This window comes from Diaporthe amygdali, assembly GCF_026229845.1.
Source record: "Diaporthe amygdali strain CAA958 chromosome Unknown NODE_10_length_1141467_cov_65_626103, whole genome shotgun sequence".
Lineage (NCBI taxonomy): Eukaryota > Fungi > Ascomycota > Sordariomycetes > Diaporthales > Diaporthaceae > Diaporthe > Diaporthe amygdali.
Window position 1 is genome coordinate 585,558 of NW_026517030.1, and position 21,559 is coordinate 607,116.

Below are 21,559 nucleotides of genomic sequence, written 5' to 3' on the forward strand. Positions count from 1 at the left end.
GACCGGAGTATAGACCATTATAGTAAATGATTAGCAAATGCGCATGAGAGACTTGGTCCTGCCTCATTACGTACACTATCCATCATTGGATGTGCATGATCGCACGAGCAAACATCGGAACAACGGATTCCGTGTTCAACAAGCAAGATACCAGAATCTCAACCCGTGTTCTTCCGGGCGCAACCCTGGGGCGCTATGGTATACCAAGGAAGGGAGTCGCGGTCTCAGCGACATAGTGGCCGTTTGGAAGTTCGAGAAGGAAATTCGAGTGCTCGTTTTTGATAATTGCTCAGCCACGCTCTCCCGCCTGGGCATTCTTAGATAGGCAGCTTGCCAAATCACCCTGCACTGCAGCTGTGACATAGACATGTGCACAAGTATTGGATGATACCGCGATTGCCACAGTCGGGTTGGTCTGGGCGGTTGGCGTACAGGGAGAAGTATAATGAGACCCACAATACACAGGCACACTTGCTGCCCGAAAGGGAAGCTAACGAACATTGAGAGCCAGACACGACGATCAAGCAAGGGCAATACCAATCTTAAGCCCCCTCGTAAGTCAACACGGAGAGTCCGGAAAGGGCCACCGAGTCCCACATCGTGAGAATCACTTCCTAGACTAATGTGGTTGTTGACATACGTCGGGTCAGCTCCTGGCCAATCGTGAGGAGCGCGATGCGAGTGTTGTGAATCTGTGACACTGGCCAACCAAGCTCCAAGAAGACAGGTGCTGTAGTCTGTACCCGGTATAACATGCGCTTGATCTATATCGCCAGTGTGTGCTGTGCGCCTGCAAGCAGAAGCTGCAGGCATCGTCAATGTACCACTGCGCGAAACGAGTCAGATCGGGTGAGAAGCTTGCGTGGCTGGGCCTGCAGAGGGAGCGTCCTTGGCCTATGTAAAGGGCGAGGTACCCGCTCTCGAGGTCTGGGCAAATCTTTTTGTGGCAATAAGCCAAGAGGTTGGAGACGGGAGCCCTCGTAGGCCAGGAACTGTTGGGTGTGAAGAGAGTGAAAAGTGTGAAGGGTGTGTGAATGGGCGTGTGAAGACCTGAAGTAGGGGGTTGCCAAGAGCAACGACACGTCAAGAGTCGACGTCTCACAACGGGGGGAGGGCTGCGATCTGCTATCAAAAGTGGACTCGGGCAGCACCAGCAACAGCTACGCAGACTGTCAGACAGCTAGACCGGCGCCAGTGGATTTTTTGTTGAGTCTGGGAGTTCGGATTCAGTGGCTGGCCTGGTTCGCCAAGCCAGCAGGGTGCCCGCGTGCCAGGACAAGGCGGCCGGCTGAGGGCAGAGAGGTGGATGTTCTCGAGAGGACGAGGGTGGCATTCCGGTTGGCCCAAAATTCGCCGCCGCAAGGGTGTCGATGGCGGCAGCAGAGAGGGCTTTGACAGCATGGGTTTCAAAGTCTTGAGACGGCGCCGTCCGCTGCCTCTCCCGGCCTCAGGGGTCTTGGCCTGCTTCTAATTTTGATCGCTTCCCTCTGTCGATCATCCAGAGCCTCATCAAGCCACATCCCACCTCCGTGGGGGTCCAGATAACAACCCGACTCATTCGGGCGAGTTGGCCTAAGTCCAGACCAATTTCACGCCCCCATGGGTGCCAAGTCGCCAAGCAGCCGAGTCGGGCGAAACAATCTTCAGGGCAGGGTTTTTGGGATGAATAGAAGAAGTTTCTTTAAGGTTTCGGCAAGCAGCAGGACCGCAGCGATGCACCGTATTCCCGCCCACCGCGAGCAGCTGAAGTCGATGTCACTCATGGTTGACCATGACAGCCACGCCTACCACCCATCACCGGATGGCGGACTGGCGGACTGGCGGACTGACTGGCTGGCTGGCTTTTCCTGGACATCATCGTGCATGCACTGTAGATCTCTGATATATGCAAACTCATCCTGCTAAGGGAAACATCCACAGAAACGGGCAGTGCATTAGCTGTGTGCAAGTACCTCCCTCTGGCTTTTTTTCATGTGATTCCGAACTCAATCAGTCACTCAGTCAGTCCTGTTTCTTTCTGCACATACACGCCTATTCGACTCTGCCCCACCACTCCACTACTCAGCTCTGTCTGTCCTTCTCCCTCTTTAGAACAAGTGTTTCTCTCTCTTTCCTTTTCAGGGGCAGCGGCAGGACAAGGTTCTGAGGCTCTGGCCGTTCACGTCGCAAAGCATAATAAATTGTGGACCAGACCTGCTCTCGGCAGTCCCCACTAGTAGGCCGCCAGATTGAAGATCTGAAGCTTCCGTCGTTCTTGCTTAGACGCCTGTAGTTCAGTCCGCTCTTGGCGTCGATACTTCGCGGGCGGTCGTACCCACTTCTTCCAAACTCTTGGCTGCCATGTCACGAAAAAGAGCCGCTTCGCACACACTGCCGGGGGGTGGGTATGTGTGTTGTACCAGATCGCCACGACGTAGTACTGGGATTGGGCCAGTCCAAAATCAGAAACAATTTGTTGCACATTCGCAACCGTTTTCCGTGGCTAGGAGGTTCTTGTGTGCTCTCTGGAACACCAGCTGCTCGGGCATGGCGAAGGGCTTGGCTCATGTGGATCTTCCATCTACAATTTGATATCAACGTAGTCCTGGCGATCCCCGGGCGTCAGCTCTGAACAAAGTACATAACTCTAATGCCTATCCTGTGAATCCTGTTCCCTTCTATTGATATATATCCCAGGTCTCTCTGATCCATTTCTTCTGTCACAGGCTGGTCCCACCAAGTATTGACTTTTATTTTGTTTCAACTGCGCAATCTGTTTACATCGTTCACTGCTTCTGCCACTCACGGTCCCTCAGCACATACCTCTTCGGTCTATCTCATCCTAGCGGTGAGGTTTTTGGCGACGACTCGAACTTCGTCAAGAGTTTCATAGGGGCATTTCGGCCTCTGCACGAACCATTCACCACCGTACATGCACCGCGTCGCATAGACATCCGATAGCGAGGCTTACGACGTTTGAGCACTCTGCTGCTCAACAACAAGATGGAGGGCGCAAGAAAATCCTTCGGGGGCTACGAACAGAGGCCATCTTTCATGGAATCTCAAGCTCCACAAGGACTATTCGAGACCAACCTTCCTCGCCCAAATAGCTTCTCCAACAACTTCAACAACAACTTCCAAAACCCTCAGATCGAGAGCAATGACAGCACTCGAGTATCGACTCCTTCCAACGAGCGGGATCTCGAGAAGTACGAGGATGAAGACCCGATCAAGAAAGACCCTCACCGAGTAACGTACCAAGGATACGATATCTACGACCCAAACAGGCCGAAACTAGGGTTGAAGCAAAGATTACACCACTTCACTTGGGCATGGTGGACTCTCATCATGAGCACCGGTGGACTATCACTTCTCATTTTTGCACAACCGTATCAGTTCCCCGGACTGAGACAAATTGGTCTTGTCGTCTATGTCATCACACTCATCCTCTTCGCCCTCACAGCCAGTGCCCTGGTTGCCCGGTTTTTCATGTACCCAGGCGATCTCAAGGCATCAATCTGCCATGAGCGCGAGGGTTTCTTCTTCCCGACATTCTTCCTGTCCATCGCCACACTCATCACAAGCACTTATCGTTACGCCATACCGGAGAATGACGAGACTCTCCAATGGGCCATCCAAGTTGCATTCTGGAGTTACCTGGCCGTGACACTCATCGTCGCCGTCGGTCAGTACAGTTACGTCTTCCGACGTCACAACCTGGAAGTGAAGACTATGATGCCCACCTGGATCCTGCCAATCTTCCCGATCATGCTCACTGGCACCATCGCCTCCGTCGTTGCCGACACTCAACCTGAGTTCATGTCTGTTGCCATTGTGTACGGTGGTCTCGCATGCCAGGGTCTCGGCATCAGTGTATCGTTCCTCATGTACGCACACATGGTCGGGCGCCTGATGTCATTTGGCCTACCCAGTCGCGAGCACAGGGCCGGTCTTTTCATGAATGTGGGACCCCCAGCTTTCACCTGCCTAGCCTTTATCGGCATGTCAAACGGCCTGCCGGACAACTTCGACTTTGACTCAAATGGCGTCATGGACGTCCACTTTGTCCGTCAGATGGCCGTTCTTGGTGGTATCTATCTCTGGGGCCTCAGCCTCTGGTGGTGGGGTGTTGCTGTCGTTGCAGTGATCCACAGCAGGCCTAAGTACTTCCATCTTGGATGGTGGGCTAGTGTGTTCCCCAACACAGGCTTCACACTCGCAACTATTACACTCGGCAACGCCATCAACAGCAAGATCGTGCTCGACTTTGCTGTGTTTATGTCGGTGTGCATATTGTTGACATACTTCTTTGTCTTGTACCACCACATCCGGGCTGTGATAGTCCAGGATATTATGTACCCCGGCAGGGACGAGGACGTCGTCGATCACTGAGTAAGGAGGAGTTCACATTTTTTCACGTCACGGATTCTGCATACAAATTGCCAGCATTGCTCTTTTCTGCCAGGCGTTGTGGATGGGATTGATTTCCTGGGAAAAAAGAACTCGGACAGCTGCTTGCTTGTCCAGTTCAAATTTGGAGGGGAGCAGGCATTACTGGGAGACAGTCACAGAATGCTCCATCAGGCACTCATTTCTGGATGTAGAGTACGATATCCCCATAGACTAATTTGATTTTGACTAGAATGCTACTACAAAAAAAAAAAAAAAAAAAAGACCAACTATCGTCGCTCGTTCAATTTGTCAAGCCCAGGAGGCTCCCTTTCCCAAACTTCATGATTTCTCTTCTCACAACTTTTCTATAAACTTGGGCTCATCTACCCAATTACTCCGAATGTGACATGACGGAATGACTCTGGTGACAGGGCTATCGCGATCCCTTCCGTGAACAAACAATAGTTGCAATCTGTTATGTGTTGCATATTTTACTCTGCTCCGCCGCATGCAATTGCTACCATTCACTCTGATCAGACAGTTGTTGACACTCGTCCTCAGTCTGTTCTCGCGGCCAGGTTCCAATCTCGTTACAAATTGATGCTTACCGGACTGACCCGTCTCGGCGTGCTTCTTGCCCAGCCTGCCAAGCCTAGCTGCACACAATCTCGTAATTCAAGCTCAAATCTCAAGGCGGCACATAATTGCCAAGCCCGTCACGGCTGCCAAGCCGAAGCCGCATTAGCACGATTCCGAATTTGATCCGGCCAAGTCTCTGATGTGGCCAGATTTGGTTCTCGACGATATGACCTGCTGGGAATAAATACAAATCCTGGTGGGAACAACAAGGAACATTGGAAGGCTTCGTCAGACCCGGAGCATCACCCGGTTTGTTCCGGAAATATTTTGCTGTATGGCTCATGATTCAGCGGAACGGAAGAAGCCTGGCTCCATCTAATTGGCTTTCTCGTCATTCTCACAAGGGCGGAGCATTGCAAAGCGGGCACAACTCGGTGAGAACATGACGCGGAACCGATGCCATTGGAGCCTCGAGGTATGGGCTAAAGCTGCCAAGTGATGAGCACATATTGAATGGCATTTCATGACGCCCTCGATGCAGAGTTGGAATACGTCTATTATAGCAACGGATCCCCGTTTGACCCACTGTTAGGCGATCTGATACGCCACCGCGGTCTGGTCCGGTCCATAATTCGGTCCGCTCTCGATTAATGGATCCTGTCTTCAGGTACTATGGTGATACACGCCCTGTCCTGCCCCTTTACTGAGTCACGATTTGCCTCTTGGCTGATCACAACTGCAACCTTAGAAGAAAAGCATGAGAATGTCCGAATTCAGCGCGAATGGGAGGGGCAGACGGAGACGAGACTGACGTGTCATTGTCAAAAATTTGTAAAAGTGCGAGGGTCTTGACAATCAGGTTTACTCTTGCCAGACTCTATGTGTGGATCACGATGAGACCCTCTACGCTGAAATGGACGGCGAAATTGAATATTGTTCATGGGTGCTCAAATCAGGCTGACATCTCGCGGCCCCTTGAGATGATTGCATCATCCATGTACATAGAGAGAGCAGTCAAGAGAGACTTGATACTTGAGTACACAAATTGACAAGACCTGCTTAAGGCGCAGGAGTGACCTTTTACAGTCGGTTCCTCACACGAGGTTTACATTAGAGTCTTTCTGGTGTGCTGCTTGGATATTTTCGACAAGATATTTCCATAATGTCATGTCAAGCGAGATCCTCACAGGCTAGGAGATCTGGTAAGTTCACCATATTACTCTTGTAGTCCGTCGGTCATACGGAGATCCGTCCGTCAGGAAACTGTGAAGTTGTGGATAATTAATCGTACATTCCCCATGTTGAGGTTGTAAGGGCGACAAGTGACAAGCCCACCATGAGAAAGGCGCATTGTTTAGGCTTGTTTGCTTCGGGAGGGTAAGATCCCCTGCCAACGCACTTTGTGCGCCTACCTAGGTAGCACTGAGGACTGCACAATTTCTGGCACTGTCAATCTGTGCTGGTAGGCTAGATCGTTTCGGCGCCTCTTCTGGTCTTGAATTGAAGGCCTCTCTTTGGTCAACCCTTCCACGAGGAAACTTGTTGGTTCCAGGACACGTGTGTGCCTCGATGAGGTTAGCTACTTAGTCATACCAGAGATGTATTGAACTCCTATCTTTATCTCGCCAAGACAGCTGTGAACTGCTCGAAAGTTTAAAGTCTCGTGCTCATGAAAATCGTGCACGTAAGCCGTGAGTCTATCATCTCGCTTGGACAGTGCTGAGCGATGCCACGCTAGGCACTGCCTCATATTCAGCCGCGATGACGATGCCCTCCAGCTTTCGACCGTATCGCACACGGCCCTCCACCTCAGCTGGGACGGAGCAACTTGAAACTGGAAAGCTCTTGTCTCGTACGAAGACATCCACACTCACGAGCTAACTTTCTCTGTCTCCGACTTGGCGTTCGGTGTGTAGATATATTCGGGATCTGATTAAGCAATGTCTTGCGAAGTGGCACCGAGCCACTTGCTGGGCAAAACAATTCCAAGAGTCGATGCGCATCAATCAAGTCGCGAGATTAAATCCAACAATCACGAGAATTTCTGGGTGTGGTTCTACTGGTTCATTGCTGAATGACGTGCGCTGAGTCTACAATGTGACTGCAAAAGCTCGGCAACCGTGCATGGATGGTCTATGTGTTTGTTTGAAAGTTGGGCCGAACGTGCTGAAACAAATAACCTGATTGGCTGGGTGCCTATAATGAGAAACAACAAGACTACTAGTTGGCACGTTTCTGTGAGTAATCTTCCCCGAGAATTCTCCACCACGAACAAGGCTCTAAGATGTGTTTTTCTCCACAAATGCTGCTCTCGGAGTAATAATCCGCACCACAGGGAATAACGTCCGTAACAGACCATCCGGGACCTACACTTCATCAGAGGGTGCTTCTGACTACTCAGGGTGAGGTGCTCCATAACGGAAAGTCAAATACACCTAGACATCTCAAGCTTGCGAGAAGGGTTGAAAGAAAATTTGAATCGGTTCGATCTTTCCTAATGAATGCTAATTAGAGACCTAAGGCCCCGATCATGATCTGAGCACAGACTGATCGACACGCGGTTGAATTCGGAACATTGAAGTAAACACGGTTGCTGGGCGGCAGCAAGAACGAGACAAGTCAATCACTTGAACAGCACTCATGGGATTCAAAAGGTTAGGCCAAATCGCATCCATACATTATCCCCACGGACTACATAGAGGCACAACTGCACCGCCAAGAGCCGATTTAGATTAAACAACATTTCTCAATTTCTAGTCATATCTTGAGTGTGAGACTTGAGACGTACCTAAGCACGTTGGATTTCAGCACGGATAATAATCATGCTATCAGTTCACAATCTTTGTTCAAAATGCCTCAGGATCCCCTGGACGTGCCTTCGCCAGGAGTTTTGTGTCAAAATCCATCCGAATGCAAGGAGCTAGGTAGCCTGGGACGTACTGATATGGATCATCCACACTTGCGTTCTATGAAGAAAGAAAAGGCGCATCTCCAATACTCTGGTCCAACCAATGGATGCTGGATGAGCAATAGACGTTAGAACACTAACTACCTATTGCCCGCTGGCAGAGGCCTCACTTAATAGCATATTCCTGGCACCTGGGTCAGATTGTCTTTTATCTAGAGCAGGGGAAGATATGGGAGCGACATTTGTCGTATACTTTTGGCTAAAACCAACGTAGCTAAGCATATGTACCTTGAATAGGACTAGTGGTGTCATTTTCACGCCGGGAGCTCCGGTCGGGTGATGCCGGAAGACCCACCCTGTGCCGAGGCAGCGGGCTTGGCCGAGGCAATTCCGTGTGCAGCCCCGGCGATCAGACCGGGCGGACTTTATAGATTGTTCCCCGCCGCTCCGGCCCTTCGCTTTCGACGGACGTCGCGAGATGATAGCACCACAGCCCCGATGATCCTAACTACTTGTCTAGGGAGGATGTCGTCATACATCACGTATTTCAACGTCGCCGGCGACGCGACGCATAATCGCGAAACCGCGGCGGCCCACATGGTTTTGCGAGGCTGTCTCGACATAAAAGAGACAGTCGGCCGACTCTAGGGCACCATGTTGGCCCCGATTCCGTAACGTGACTGTCAACAACATTCCGACTGCCCCGCCTCGCAAAACACTGAACCATCTACAATCATGAGCTCCTCTTGGCATGTCCCAGAAGACTATCACAGTCGACCGATTGCCATCCTAGGCGGTGGTGTACTAGGACGTCGCATAGGTGAGACAATAGCCACATATCCTCCTCGGTGCCATCATGAGTGCAAGCTAACATGCCCTTCTAGCAACGAGCTGGGTCGCAGCAGGCTACGATGTGTGTGTCAGGGACCCTGATGCCTCGCAGCGAAAGGCCTGCGAGGAGTACGTAAAAGCAAACGCCCGCGACTATCCAGCAGCCAAAGCCAACCTCAACGGCTTTGGAGAGATTTCCACGCAAGCCGAGCTCCCCGACGCCGTGCGAGGAGCATGGCTCGTTATCGAGGCCGTGCCGGAGAAGCTGCAGATCAAGATCGATACCTTCGCAGACCTCGAAGCCCATGCGCCAAAGGATGCGATCCTGGCGAGCAACTCGAGCTCGTACAAGAGCTCTGAGATGCTGGACAAGATCAAGGATGAGGCGACGAAGGCGCGCATATTGAACACGCATTACTACATGCCGCCTGTCAACAACGTCGTTGAGCTGATGACCTGTGGGTTCACAGAGCCCGTGATCATTGAATTCCTTTTCGAGAGGCAGAAGGAGGCGGGGACGACGCCCTATGTAGCCAGGAAGGAGTCAACGGGCTTGATTTTCAACCGACTCTGGGCTGCAGTGAAGCGCGAGGTCCTCACGATCTTGGCTGAGGAAGTTTCAACGCCACAGGAGATTGACGAAATGTTCACGACCATGTTCAAGACTTCCATGGGGCCCTGCAAGATGATGGACGATGTCGGGCTCGACACAGTTGCCTTTATTGAGTCGCACTACGTCGCGGAAAGGGGCCTGCCATCGGAGAAGACCGTTGATTTCGTCCAGAAGAAGTACATTGATAAAGGGAGACTGGGCGCGAAAAGTCAGAAAGGAGGGCTGTATCCTCGTGTCCCTCGTCTTTTGGTATTGGATCTTGGATTGGCCGCCACAAAGATCTCACCAGCTCCAGGCTTTGTGCTGGAGATGTCAGGCGACGGCAAAAACGAAAAGGCACTCGTCAAGAGTCAGGCTTTACCCGACGGCATCGACGTCGACAAATCCTCGGGTCGCATGTTTTGGACCTGCATGGGGCTTCCAGGGCAACCCAATGGCGAGGTATTTTCCGCGAACTTTGAAGACGGCTCGGACGTAAAGTGTATCGTACCCAAAGGGGTGGCCAATACTCCCAAGCAGCTCGTCGTTGAGCCAACATCCAAGAAACTGTACTTCTGCGACCGCGAGGGGATGCGGGTGTTCCGCTGCAACTACGACGGCAGCGAGCTCGAAACGATCATCAAGACTGGTGATTGGGAGGCAGACGGCTTCGAAGACCAGACAAAGTGGTGCGTGGGCATTACCGTTTCGCCCAAGCACGGCAAGTTCTACTGGACACAGAAGGCGGCCTCGAAATCCGGAAAGGGGCGTATTTTCTGCGCAAACATTGACATGCCCGCTGGAAAGACGGCTGAGACTCGACCTGACATCGAGCTTCTCTTGGATAACCTTCCCGAGCCGATCGATCTTGAGATTGACGACAGCACTGATTTACTATATTGGACGGATCGTGGCGAGCTTCCATTGGGCAACTCTGTGAACCGAGCAACATTGGATCCTACGTCCGGCTTGGTGGCCAAGGCTGACAGTAAGAAGCCATACGAGGTGCTTGTGAGACACCTGAACGAGGCGATTGGTCTGAAGCTGGATCTGGAAGCTGGACACATTTATCTCACTGATCTGGGTGGATCTCTGTACAAATGCAATCTCGATGGTTCGGGAAAGCAGAGGATCTATAACTCCGATGAGCGAGCACTGGCAGGAATAACGATCGTGTAACGGATTTGGACGTGGAGATATTGTTTAGTCAATTTCAGCGAACGGCACATAGATTTAGAACTAAGATTTAGAATTGATACTCAGCAATGTAGTACACCTTACAGTCCGATGGTGTTGCACTCCGATGTATTTACCCTGGGCTTCCCATCAGCCTCCGGAGCATCAGGACTTCATGCTTGGTGACAAAAAGACCCATCGCAGGCTGTCCAAGGGAGGTGTCGGTGTCGCTTTTCATGGTACCGTTGAGCTGATCGATCAGATCTCGGACCTTGGCACCCTCCCATTTACCCTCATTGGTCGTCCAAAACACTCTTTTGATCCCAACCGAGTGCATGTAAGCGACACAGCGATAGCACGGACGAGATTCGGCAGCAGTAGGTCGAGGCTTGACATCTTCCAAGATTGAGGGCGGGGGCTCTGGCTTGGACGTTTTGGTGATAAGCTCGTCGTGTAGAGACCCTGTCGAAGCAGACAGAGCGGGTTCCCTGGTACAGGTATCCGGATCCGCTTCCTCAGCATTCTGATCGCTTGGCTGCCTATGTGCACGGCGTTTCTTCCTGCTTCCCGGGGCTGGGCCATCATTCGCCAGGCGCGCAACATAGACGTCTGCCCCGACAAGCTTAGGACATTTCATTCTTTCCTTGACGCCGGGTGAGGCTCCCCCGGTACGGCCCTTGGGCACAAGGAGGTGCAGGTTCCGTGCCTGTCGACGGTCAGTGAGCTTAATTAAGGGAATCATGCTAGCTGGCTGTTGCAACTCACCTTTCGTAGTCCAAATTTGCTCTTATTGCTCCCTGTAGCGACTGGGGAGATCTTTCTCTCGCCGCTACAATCGGAGTCGTAGTCAGAATGCTCGCCTTTCGGGGTAGTAAACCCTGGTGCTGGAATTTCCTTCACCCTTTTCGACGACTTATACTTGTACCTGTCGTACTTGGTCTTGTACCCCTTCTCTTCTTGATACCTCGACTTCTCTTTGTGGTACTGATGCGAATGATGACTGTGATGGTGATAGTAGTGATAGCCATTCTTCCTGTCTGTCTGATAGGAGACCGTCGCATCGATATGTGGAGGGTCTAACACGCGACTCGCCTGCCTGAGCCGGGCCGGCACCTTGTTGAACTTGCGGTCCGAAGGTAGTGAGGCAGACGGCCTTGGTGTAGGAGAGGACAGCGTCGCGCTGTAATGCTCGTTTGCGTTTGGAATCACCGAGTAATTTGAAGCTCGGTTTAACATGAGACACGGTATTGGCAGCCAGGGTACTGCGCGACGACAGAGCAGAGTTGATGGCCATCATCTCGCTGTGCATAGTCAATCGCGCATTAGCGTGATGGCCGCCTCCACAGTTGCCGATAATGCTCTCAACAGTCTTGAAGTCGCTCTTGGGCTTGGGCGGATCCGGCTTGTCAGGCTTGTCGTTGACTGCTGACTTTGGCAAGATGCCGGTCTTCAGGACGCTGTTACCGTCGTATCCAGGACGACAGTCGTTGTAGCCCTGACCGATAACCTTGCCTCCCTTGACGACGACGCAGCCATGGCGGTAGTGAAGAGTGGACAGGGCAGCCTGCTCAAGACAAAGATTCAGATACTGGTCGGTCTTCATTGTTGGGAGTTGCGATTACAGCTTCGAGGATCGATACGGTTGGTGCTTGTGCAATGCGAGGATCTTGAGAGCTGGAATCTGAGTTTTGATACCTGGAAGGTGGGTTGCTATTTTACTTGCTTGTGTGTGCTTTTAATTGTGTCTGCGAAACCTTCGATGTTGGTTGTAGAGGGCAAGGAGGAAGGTCAACTGGAGCTACCCCACGACGAAGGCACTGAGCTAAGCTTCCAGGGTCCAAAGCTCGCCGGTGACTGCAGGCGGCCAAAGCACGGACCCACTTTTACTGTGACTAGAAGTTGTGTAAGTGGGAGGGGAGTGTGGGACATCAATGACAAGCACTTAATTGTCCCCCTACAAGGCAAATATGCTAAGACAAGGAGCGAGTGACTGGGGAAATATACTTACAGAAACTCTCAATCAAGCTGCGAATCTTCCAAGGAGGGCGTCTTTTAGAACATACCCCCGATTTCTGCCAGACCCGCTCACTCAACGAACCATACTTAGAAGGGTGGGTTGCAAGATCCAACGTAGCTCTGTGGATTTACATAGATATTGCGCACCATCGTATGAAGTGACCAACATTTCCCACCCACACCTTCAAAGTGGCTACTAAGAAGTTGAGGACAATTGTTTTATACCAGTCATTTTAGTTGATGACTTGCAGAATTATAAGGAGTTCTTTAAAATGTGTGACCTAGCGGAATTCCATGTGGGCAAAATTTTACATCCTTCAATGACGTTGGCTGTGGGCTGCTAATCGCTTCGACTGCGGTGTATCACCCGCACCCTGTATAAATTGATACTGCTGGCATCAATGAAATAAAAGAGGGTGATGAACACAAGAGGTTAGACGAAAATGAGTGACTATCGAGAAGCAATGAATCTACGCATACTTCCCATATATATTCCCCCGCCCTGTCTGTGTTGACTTCTTAACATTCGAACCCGAACGGACACAGCATCACCCTCGATCACAGCGCCTCTCTGAAGAGAAGTCGACCACAGGGAACCGTGAAAACACAATTCGTTGTCACAAAAATTCAGCAAATAAGAAATGTGTCGGTGGGTTCGTGAATGTTACGAATGCGGTGTGAGTGTGCGCTTGCGCCGGCCTCATCCCCCAGGCATCCGTTGCTGCTCTCTCCCTCACTACTCATCCCCAGCGGGGCGACAGCTTTCTTCTATAGATCAACAAACTTCTCTCATATTCCATATGACCACACGCCCAGAGAAGCTCCGTACAAGGCTAATGTATGATATTCAGTGTGAAGTGACATCTGGTATACCGAACCTAGACCGAGATGGCTGCAAACAATTTAACCACACAGGACGTGATTGCTGGATCTTATATCCAGATAAATACGAAGAGTTACCTGAGAAACGGCTGCATGAGAAGTGCGAAAAGTGCGAGATAAAGGATGCCCCGGCTGCCTCGGCTCTTTGAAGTCTCACCTCAATCCATCACAGACTGCGGTGGCTCATTCGGCTGCAGAGGAGTAAGGAACACACACGACATTTCGCTAGGTGGATAGGTAGCCGACACGAACCTGGCTATGATTTAGGTATCAGCGTACCAGGGCGCCATTTGGAGTCGTCTTTAAAGGCAGGAAAAAGCTGTTGTTTAAGATAGTACCTTTGGACAACTTCCACTTCAGTTTCAAAGGGGACTGGAAGAAAGGCTTAAGGCCTGTACCAATTCTACTAAATTGAGTCATTATTTCTGCCTAGCCTCAATTTCATATATTCTGAGTGGTGATGTGTCGTTAGAGCTGTACAAGGCATCGACTATTGCTGAGTGTTTGCGGAGCCGATGCTGGTGGTATAAATTGGCCAATGACCCATGTAGCGTGCCTCTGTTTCGCGACTGTCTATCCATGTAAAATGTGCCTCTTGGTGGATGCTCACAAGTTAACTCGTCGCCGCTCAAGTCTCCTATATGTGCATGACGACTCAGTCACAGCACTGTCTGCCCGTGTATGGCCCGGAGCAGCCATGCAGCCTCTGTCACGCGTCACGCGATGCGCGTTACAGAGCCCAACCCTTTCTGGAAGACATCCAGGGCTATGCATGTAATTTTTGCTTCAATGCGGTCACATGTCTGTTTCATGGAACCCTCGTCTTGAGTTGTACTCCATGCCAGGTCTTCATCAAGTCACCAAGAATAGCGTTGACCATCCGCTGCTGCTTGAGCATGTTCGCGCCTCGAAACTTCTCTGAGCTGATCTCGATCCCATACATAGATCCACAGCCACCTGATATGTCTTGGACCACCAGCTCCACCGGGTTGAACTCTTTGACGAGGCGATCCCAGATTGTGGACTCGGCTTCGTCGAGGAAGTCGGGCTTCTCGAGGGTGCTTGATGGGCTCGCTGACTCGGTGGGGGTTGGGCTTGTACCAGGCGGAGCTGATGATGAGTAGAGTCTGATCGCACCGGCTGTTGAGGCTGTGGCGGGATGTGTAGGGGTAGATCGAGTCGGCCAGAGAGCTGTCGACGTAGAGGACCGTCCGAGTCGTCTCGGAAGCGCGGAGCTCGATGAGGCTTGGCGAGTCGCGCGCTGTGGCAGCCCGGCGAGGCGAGTGCCGCGCAGAATGGCGGCGCACCTCTGGCAGAGCATACTCGTTGGATGTATACGCCTAGAGGGCTGATTCGAAGACGTCTGCAACTGCGAAAAGCTCGGTGGAGAGGGTTCGGAGCTGCTAGAGATCGGAGTTGCACTCCCGCAATGCCCTGGTCTCCAGCTCATAGCCTGCAGATTTTGACGTCATAGCATTGACCAATCAGCACGCTGTATTATATCAGCAGATGCTGGAAGTGGAGTGACTCAGTTCTGCGCTTTTAGCTCTCCTTACACAGAAATGTGTGCAAAAATTGCAAGCAGGAAAGATGTTGCCTTGTTATCGGACTCAGTGTATGAGTGAAGCACTAGAGATCCTGATGATTCATAGGTGTTTCTACCTGCCAACGAATCCTGTTGTTCCCATGATGTAACACCAATTTCCTCTACATTGTCACTGTATTTTTTTTTGTAAGATAGAAAACAAGGAAAAAGAAGGGACAATTTTCAAACTCTGTCCTTGCTCGTGACTGATATTTCTAACTTTTCAGCCCGCCTCAACCTTTGCAGGGAATGCGAGTGATGGCATCCTGGAGACATGTTCCATGTTTTCGCCCTGTTTGTGTCATGAATTGTTGCCTGTCATGCTTTCGAACGGCTGCAAATTCTCCAACAGGCTGTGTTCACTTCAAAAGCAAATGGATAGTTTTCATTGTATAAAAGCTGGTCTAGAGGCTCGAAACATATTGTCCGTTTTAAAATTTCCCGTCCTCATTGCCATTATTCACGATCAAGTGTGAGAGGTCGACTGTTTTCTAGACTCAAGTACGTGATCACTGAATATTATTGGCGTGGCAACCTTTGGAGATCAAAACGGCATTTGCCAACCAGTTCATGCTAACAAATCTTTATTTTCTTCTGTACAATTGTGAGCAGATCTCGAAGAACGATGGATTCCAGAAGCATGATCGAAGTTCGCGCGGCACACAGTGGCATGGGCAGAGGTCTGTTCGCGACTGTTGATATACCCATGGGAGCATACATTCTCGCTGAAAGTCCTGTGATACTGTTGTTTCGATCTGCAACTCCATTCCAAGACTTTTGCGATGCCATTAGCTCGATAGGTACCAAGATAACCGAGTTTGAAGACCTCTACTGCAACGTCCGGCTCCTCAATGAAAACCTACCCGGTAATATTGTGACTCAAATCCGTAGCGAAGATCCTCAAACCCCACTTGATGTCCAGAATGAGGATTTCAGAAAGTTTCTCAAGCTGTACGCTATTTACCACACCAACGCGTCGATAATTACAAAAGACAACAAAGATGCTGGCTCAGCTGTTTTTCTCACTTGCAGCCGCATCAACCATTCCTGTGTACCAAATTCCTACAGCATTTGGAACGACAAGACTAACCGACAAACCATTCAGACTGGTCGCGATATCAAGGCAGGGCAGCAAATCTTCGTCAATTACCTTGGTGACCGTGGCGATTTCATGACCCATGAGCAGAGGCTGAGACAAACACAAACGCACTGGGGTTTCACGTGCAATTGCAGAGCCTGCACTAAGCCAGAGATCGCAGACCGTGTGCGCAAAGACATGACAAGTCTGAGAAGGTCTCTAGATCAGTCACACCAGAAGTGGCCTCTTGTTGATTCAGAAACACGCAAAGCCATAGCGTTGAAGGCTGTCCAATATGCAGAAGAGCTGCTACGGTTGATGGAGGAGTCCGAGCTGGGAGGCTGGAAGGTCTGTCAGACGTAAGTCTGGCCCCTCTAGCTTACATTTGATTGGCAGCGCACGATATCGTCGCACAGCAACACTTACAGATCGGCCTGATCAGATAGGCTAACACATCAGCATTTGTAGCTATCAGGACTGTGCACGATACAACATGTATCTAGGCAATGAAGCGGAGGCGGTCAGCTATGCCAGGAGGTTCCTCGACACTCAAGAGATCTTTGTTGGTGAAGATGGTATCGACCGAGAATGGATCGAGGCGATTGGGTTGCGGATTGCCTAACGGTAGCTCAAATGTCCGCACCGAAGCAGATGACCTGGTATCGAGACTTCAAGAGACTCGACAGCCTGTCAATTTTATGGCTGGTATGAAGGTCTAAGCAGTGATATATGCAGTCTGGATGGTCCGCGCGAGTGCCTTGCAGCAATTGGATCCGGAACCCAAATTGTAGACCAGACTCAGCTCTGATTCAACTATGCGGAAACTCATTGGGCTGGAGGCTTGCGTGAAATGGCCTCAAAGTTTGCGGGGTCCTTCAGTTTCGTCTTGATAGTGTCTTTTGTCTGTGTCCGGCATCATAAAGAAGTGCGAACCACATGACAAAAGTCCTGAGTGCGACGAGTCAAGAAAAGCCTCATATTTCTACTTTCGTTTGTGTGGTATGATTTCACCTGCGCAATACCCATTCAACAGACCTTGATCCCGAGGTCTCAATGGTAGAGATGCTCGTCGTAGTCCTAGTACGCGTCAAAATCCTCATGCAGAATTTTCTGCGTCCAGTCATTATCTTTCTTGGCAACCTCCTCAGGTGGGTACACATTGGCGAGGTCGATGAGGAAGACCTTGCCGTTGTCAATGAGATAATTGCCTTTGTGGCTGGCCTTGGGCCTGCGCTGCCATCCAGTCATTGCCTGGAAATTGTGCAGAGCTGTGCGGCACAGCTCCTTCTCCTCATCATTCTCCGGCTTGTGCGCGACTTCAAGGTACTTAGTCAACATTCCGATGACTCTGCCCTGCTCTGTGACATAGCCGACAAACTCGGGCGTAATGTCCCAGCCATCACAAGCTTTGTATGCCATCATCTCATTCTCTAGTCCGAGCTTACTACTCATGGGCGATGGCCAAATCTTCCTACACGAATTCCAATCAGCGAAATGTACAACTTGCAAGCTAGAGAGCATAATCCGGACGCATGAAAACTCCAAAATTGCTTCTCAGGACCAGCTAAACCTTCGAAAACTGAACAAGTGACAGACCCGAAGCGCAGGGAATACTCACATGACCATTTCCAAGTCGCTATCTTCAAATGCTTCATGCGTGACAACACGTAATCTGCCACGGTGAGAATTTTGACCGACTCCAAAAGTTCCGTTTAAAATAGTGTCGCAGAACTCCAAACCGACCCATTCGACACTCGGTTTCTCTGTCCAGATCGCCTTTCCACTTAATGTGGGGAGTTTTATGCTCTCGTACCCAGACACCGTGTGCAATATCTCCCACTCATCATCTTGGTAGCTTTTAAAGAAGCAGATGGTTGCGTGATTCCAGTCGCCAGCTTTGAGCAACAGAGGTTCGGATTGATCGTAGTCGTCCTCGCTGAAGAAGTCGCCTGTGGTACGGGGCCCGAGGCCTTCGCCACCCGACTGATCCCAGGTCAAGTATTTGACCCGGGTTGTTTCATCAGGCTCCACAACTACATACCGAAGCATGGGTTTGAGATCCCGCCTCCAGGTCTTCGGTGCCCAGGCGAGGGCCTGTAACACCTGATATTAGCTATGGCTAAAAAGCAGTATACAAACGAATCTGGATGAGGGAGAGCAAGGCAATGGCGTTGTAGTCCTGTTTTGCGCTCCCAGGTATACATGCATCAGTTGTAGGTGCTTCGAAAAGGTTCAGCAGAACAAGCAGGTAGCACTATTTAAGGGAAAGTGATGATCATCTGTAGTCTAACTTACTGCTTTTGCTGATTCTGAAAAGACATTGCTAGATTTTAATGGAGGCAGTACCGAGCCTTTGCTCGTCGGGGCTTTGAAAGGACAAACAGAACTCTTGGATGGTTCCTGAGGAGCTACTGTAAATGCGACCTCTGAAGTGTCTGCATCGTCATCAGGGTCGCCAAATGGCCAGTCAGACAGGCTGGAATCTTCTGATGAAGTCGGAGAGATGTCGACGGCCGAATCCATGCGTTCTGGAGATGCAGCCGGCATTTCCAAAGAGTCGAGATGCGATTGTTAAAAGACGACAGTAAAGTTGTTGGTGCGCGTGTTGTACGAATGTATTTAACGCAGAGGCTCCGTGTTGACTTGGTCCTCGACAGTTCAGACCCAAGAGTTGGGCATAGCTTGCTGGAAAGGCATCATGAAGTGGGAGCCCCGAAGGTTTCTTCCTTCCCAATGCCAGCAAGGTGAAGAAATTGGCAGGAGACATCATTTGATTCAAGCAGAGCACCGAGGTCTATTACCTGCTCAGTCAGGGGCCGAGATTGCAACGACGACATCGCTGCTGCCGCTTTGCTCCGAGCAAAGGCGTTGATCGAGTCGATCCGTACCTCGTTGCTGCCAACATTGAGGAGCACGTACAAGGCCAAATGGTTTCCATGCTGGTGTCAGATTATGGGAGGTAGACACCATTGCTCGAGCATATGAATTTGCAAACTTGGGACTTTCGATACATATACCCACAGCCCTTCGTCCCGTTCACCCCTGCGTGCTCGGGAGACAGGGTTGTTGGCTTCGGTCTGCAACATTGAATCGCGTGTCGTGACAGCAATTGAGAATTTGAGCTTCAATTATTTTCCGAGCGCAGGTCTCTTCGATCGCCACGTGCTAGCCAGTCCGTGCCCATCGGACTGATGGTCTGATGGTTTTGTCCGAGACGTTGCACATGCGATTCCCCTTTTCCCATGTTGACCCACCTGCCAAACTTTGAGGAAACCCTGCCCTGGCGCGCATATGGCGTGCGACCCCTATTGACATGCAGGTGAGATTGCCGATGGAACCTCTGAGCTTGTTAGTGGCAAATCAAAAGGAGTCGAAGACTCCCCAGAAATGATAAGACTCCATTTTACTTTGCCCATAATCCTACGAAGACGCAAAACCTTGATGCCGGAGCATATAGTAAAACTTTGTAGATCTCGACGGAAATGCGAGAGTGGACTTAGATCCGGGCCGCAGAAGTGCCGCTCGGCTACGAATTGCTTTCCTGTTCAAGGCCAGACCGAGGATGAAATCCACTTCCCACGTGTTCATTAGACGACAACTCCTCTCCGGAGATCATGGACTATTTCCAGGGGGCTACGAATGCGGCTTTCGGTGGGGCATTGTTTTGAAGCATCGGGGGTCCGCTTCTAGGCTCGCGCCGAAAAAAAAAAAAGGCTTTAGATAAAACAAATGCTCTCGATCTTTGAGGCCTCATTGTCTCTGAGCTCAACGTCCCAACCTTTCCTCTCGTTCCGTTCACCCCAAAGACAACATGGGCTTCAAAGTAATCATTGTTGGCGGCGGCCTGTCCGGTCTTGGCCTGGCCCACTGCCTGACCAAGGCGGAAATTGATTTTATCGTTCTGGAGCGGAGTGACCTGCTTGTTCCGAAAGGTGGAGCCTCAATGGCTCTCTGGCCAAACAACGTGAGGCTCCTGGACCAGCTCGGATTGCTGAAGGGAGCCGAGGAGATCGACTGCGGAATTAAGTTCAAACAGAACGTGCGAAGAGATGGGTCTGTACTGCAGAAGAGCAACATGATGGAGAGAGTCGGCGTCGCGTAAGTTTACCCAAGCCCCGAAGAAGGCTTCTGGGACTGATAGCAGGATTTCATTAGGCTCGGGCACCCATGGATGTGCTTTCACAGGCCGAAGCTGCATGAGTATCTCTACAACACCCTCCCAGAGCACGAATCTCGCATCTTGAGCAATGTCGAGGTGACTGGGATCGAAACCACTGCAGATGGTGTCAAAGTCAGCTGCAAGGACGGCAGCGTCCATGAAGGCTCCATCGTTGTCGGCACAGATGGCGTCAACAGCTCGGTCAGGAAACATATGGCCAAGAGTCAAGGGGATGCAGAGCCATTCACGACGTCTTACCGAGCGCTGTATGGCTGCTCAAGTTGGACAAAAGGTCTCGATTCTCAGACGTTGTACGAGATGCACGGAGACAAGACCTCAATTCAGGTCATCCCTGGTCCCGAAATGGCCATGTTTGTTGTTTACGAGCGTCTGCCAACAACGATCAAGGGCAGCAAACGCTACTCAGAGGACGAAAAAGCTGAATTTGCAAAATCAGTGGAGGATATAAGTGTTTCCGAGAATGTCAAGTTCGGCGACATCTGGTCTCAGACTTCATGGTCTTACTTTTCCGGACTTGAGGAAGGCGTCGCGCCAAGTTGGTACGGCGAACGCACCGTGCTGATTGGAGACACGGTGCACAAGATGACACCCAACGTCGGTCTAGGACTCAACAGTGGATGGCAGTCTGCTGCAGTTCTAACAAACGGCCTGCATGAGCTGCTGACGAAAACCGCCGAACCGAGCAATGATGCGCTCACCCAGGTCTTCAAGGACTACCAGGGAATAAGGAAGAAGAATGCTTCAGATATGAATGGGATCTCAGGACTTTATACGCGAGTAGTGGCGTGGGACAACCCGCTGTGGAAACTCGCGGACCAATACATCACCCCCTACATTGGAGGTGACTGCGCTTTGCTCGACCTCCTCCTTATTCCCCTGGTGGCCAAGCAAGGCAACACCCTTTCATTTGCAGACGAGAACCACTACAAGGTTGGGAAGACGCCTTGGAAGAACGGTCAGACAATAGCTCTGAAAGATGTCAAGGTGGCAGCATAAATGCGATTGTCGAACCTGGACGTTGGCCGGCAGAGCAGTTGATCTCAGCGGAATCGAGCATCAGAGACATTTTCAAGAATTAGCGGATATTTAATAAGGCGGCAGCCCCTCCTGATCGGCGTTTGTTATTTGGCAGCACATAGATACCTATACCCTTATATCATGGCTTTCTACTCATTTATCTCCCAGACTTGGGCTTTGAGTTTCTCGTGTTGCCAGGAGGGACTGCCAGCTTCAGGCAGGTCAGCACCTTTGGTGGTTCAGCTGTGGCAACTAGGAGACTAAATGTTGCTGAAACGAGCACCTTGGAGGTGATGTCACGTTGTGAATTTGAGATGCAAGCATTGTGTCTCGGCTCGAGCCGT

General features: G+C 50.9%; 7 protein-coding genes across 7 annotated transcripts; 4 read left to right on the plus strand and 3 right to left on the minus strand.

Moving 5' to 3' along the window:
- Positions 1–2,982: 2,982 nt before the first annotated feature.
- On the plus strand, positions 2,983–4,371 carry J7T55_009149 (uncharacterized protein; the record flags this gene model as incomplete). Its single annotated transcript, XM_053142084.1, has 1 exon — positions 2,983–4,371. The coding sequence occupies one exon, from the start codon at positions 2,983–2,985 to the stop codon at positions 4,369–4,371; it is 1,389 nt and encodes a 462-aa protein (XP_052994990.1).
- Positions 4,372–8,593: 4,222 nt separating this feature from the next.
- J7T55_009150 (3-hydroxyacyl-CoA dehydrogenase family protein) lies at positions 8,594–10,460 on the plus strand (the record flags this gene model as incomplete). Its single annotated transcript, XM_053142086.1, has 2 exons — positions 8,594–8,678; positions 8,743–10,460. 2 exons carry the CDS (start codon positions 8,594–8,596, stop codon positions 10,458–10,460), a joined length of 1,803 nt encoding a protein of 600 aa, XP_052994991.1.
- A 130-nt stretch (positions 10,461–10,590) lies between these two features.
- Positions 10,591–12,060, minus strand: J7T55_009151 (uncharacterized protein; the record flags this gene model as incomplete). The annotated part of the gene is made up of 3 exons (XM_053142087.1): positions 10,591–11,163; positions 11,223–11,637; positions 11,729–12,060. The coding sequence occupies 3 exons, from the start codon at positions 12,058–12,060 to the stop codon at positions 10,591–10,593; spliced, it is 1,320 nt and encodes a 439-aa protein (XP_052994992.1).
- A 2,103-nt stretch (positions 12,061–14,163) lies between these two features.
- On the minus strand, positions 14,164–14,676 carry J7T55_009152 (uncharacterized protein; the record flags this gene model as incomplete). The annotated part of the gene is made up of 1 exon (XM_053142088.1): positions 14,164–14,676. The coding sequence occupies one exon, from the start codon at positions 14,674–14,676 to the stop codon at positions 14,164–14,166; it is 513 nt and encodes a 170-aa protein (XP_052994993.1).
- An 889-nt stretch (positions 14,677–15,565) lies between these two features.
- On the plus strand, positions 15,566–16,640 carry J7T55_009153 (uncharacterized protein; the record flags this gene model as incomplete). The annotated part of the gene is made up of 2 exons (XM_053142089.1): positions 15,566–16,377; positions 16,487–16,640. The coding sequence occupies 2 exons, from the start codon at positions 15,566–15,568 to the stop codon at positions 16,638–16,640; spliced, it is 966 nt and encodes a 321-aa protein (XP_052994994.1).
- A 455-nt stretch (positions 16,641–17,095) lies between these two features.
- J7T55_009154 (uncharacterized protein) lies at positions 17,096–18,565 on the minus strand (the record flags this gene model as incomplete). The annotated part of the gene is made up of 3 exons (XM_053142090.1): positions 17,096–17,489; positions 17,637–18,112; positions 18,314–18,565. The coding sequence occupies 3 exons, from the start codon at positions 18,563–18,565 to the stop codon at positions 17,096–17,098; spliced, it is 1,122 nt and encodes a 373-aa protein (XP_052994995.1).
- Positions 18,566–19,829: 1,264 nt separating this feature from the next.
- Positions 19,830–21,194, plus strand: J7T55_009155 (uncharacterized protein; the record flags this gene model as incomplete). The annotated part of the gene is made up of 2 exons (XM_053142091.1): positions 19,830–20,116; positions 20,204–21,194. 2 exons carry the CDS (start codon positions 19,830–19,832, stop codon positions 21,192–21,194), a joined length of 1,278 nt encoding a protein of 425 aa, XP_052994996.1.
- Positions 21,195–21,559: the final 365 nt, after the last annotated feature.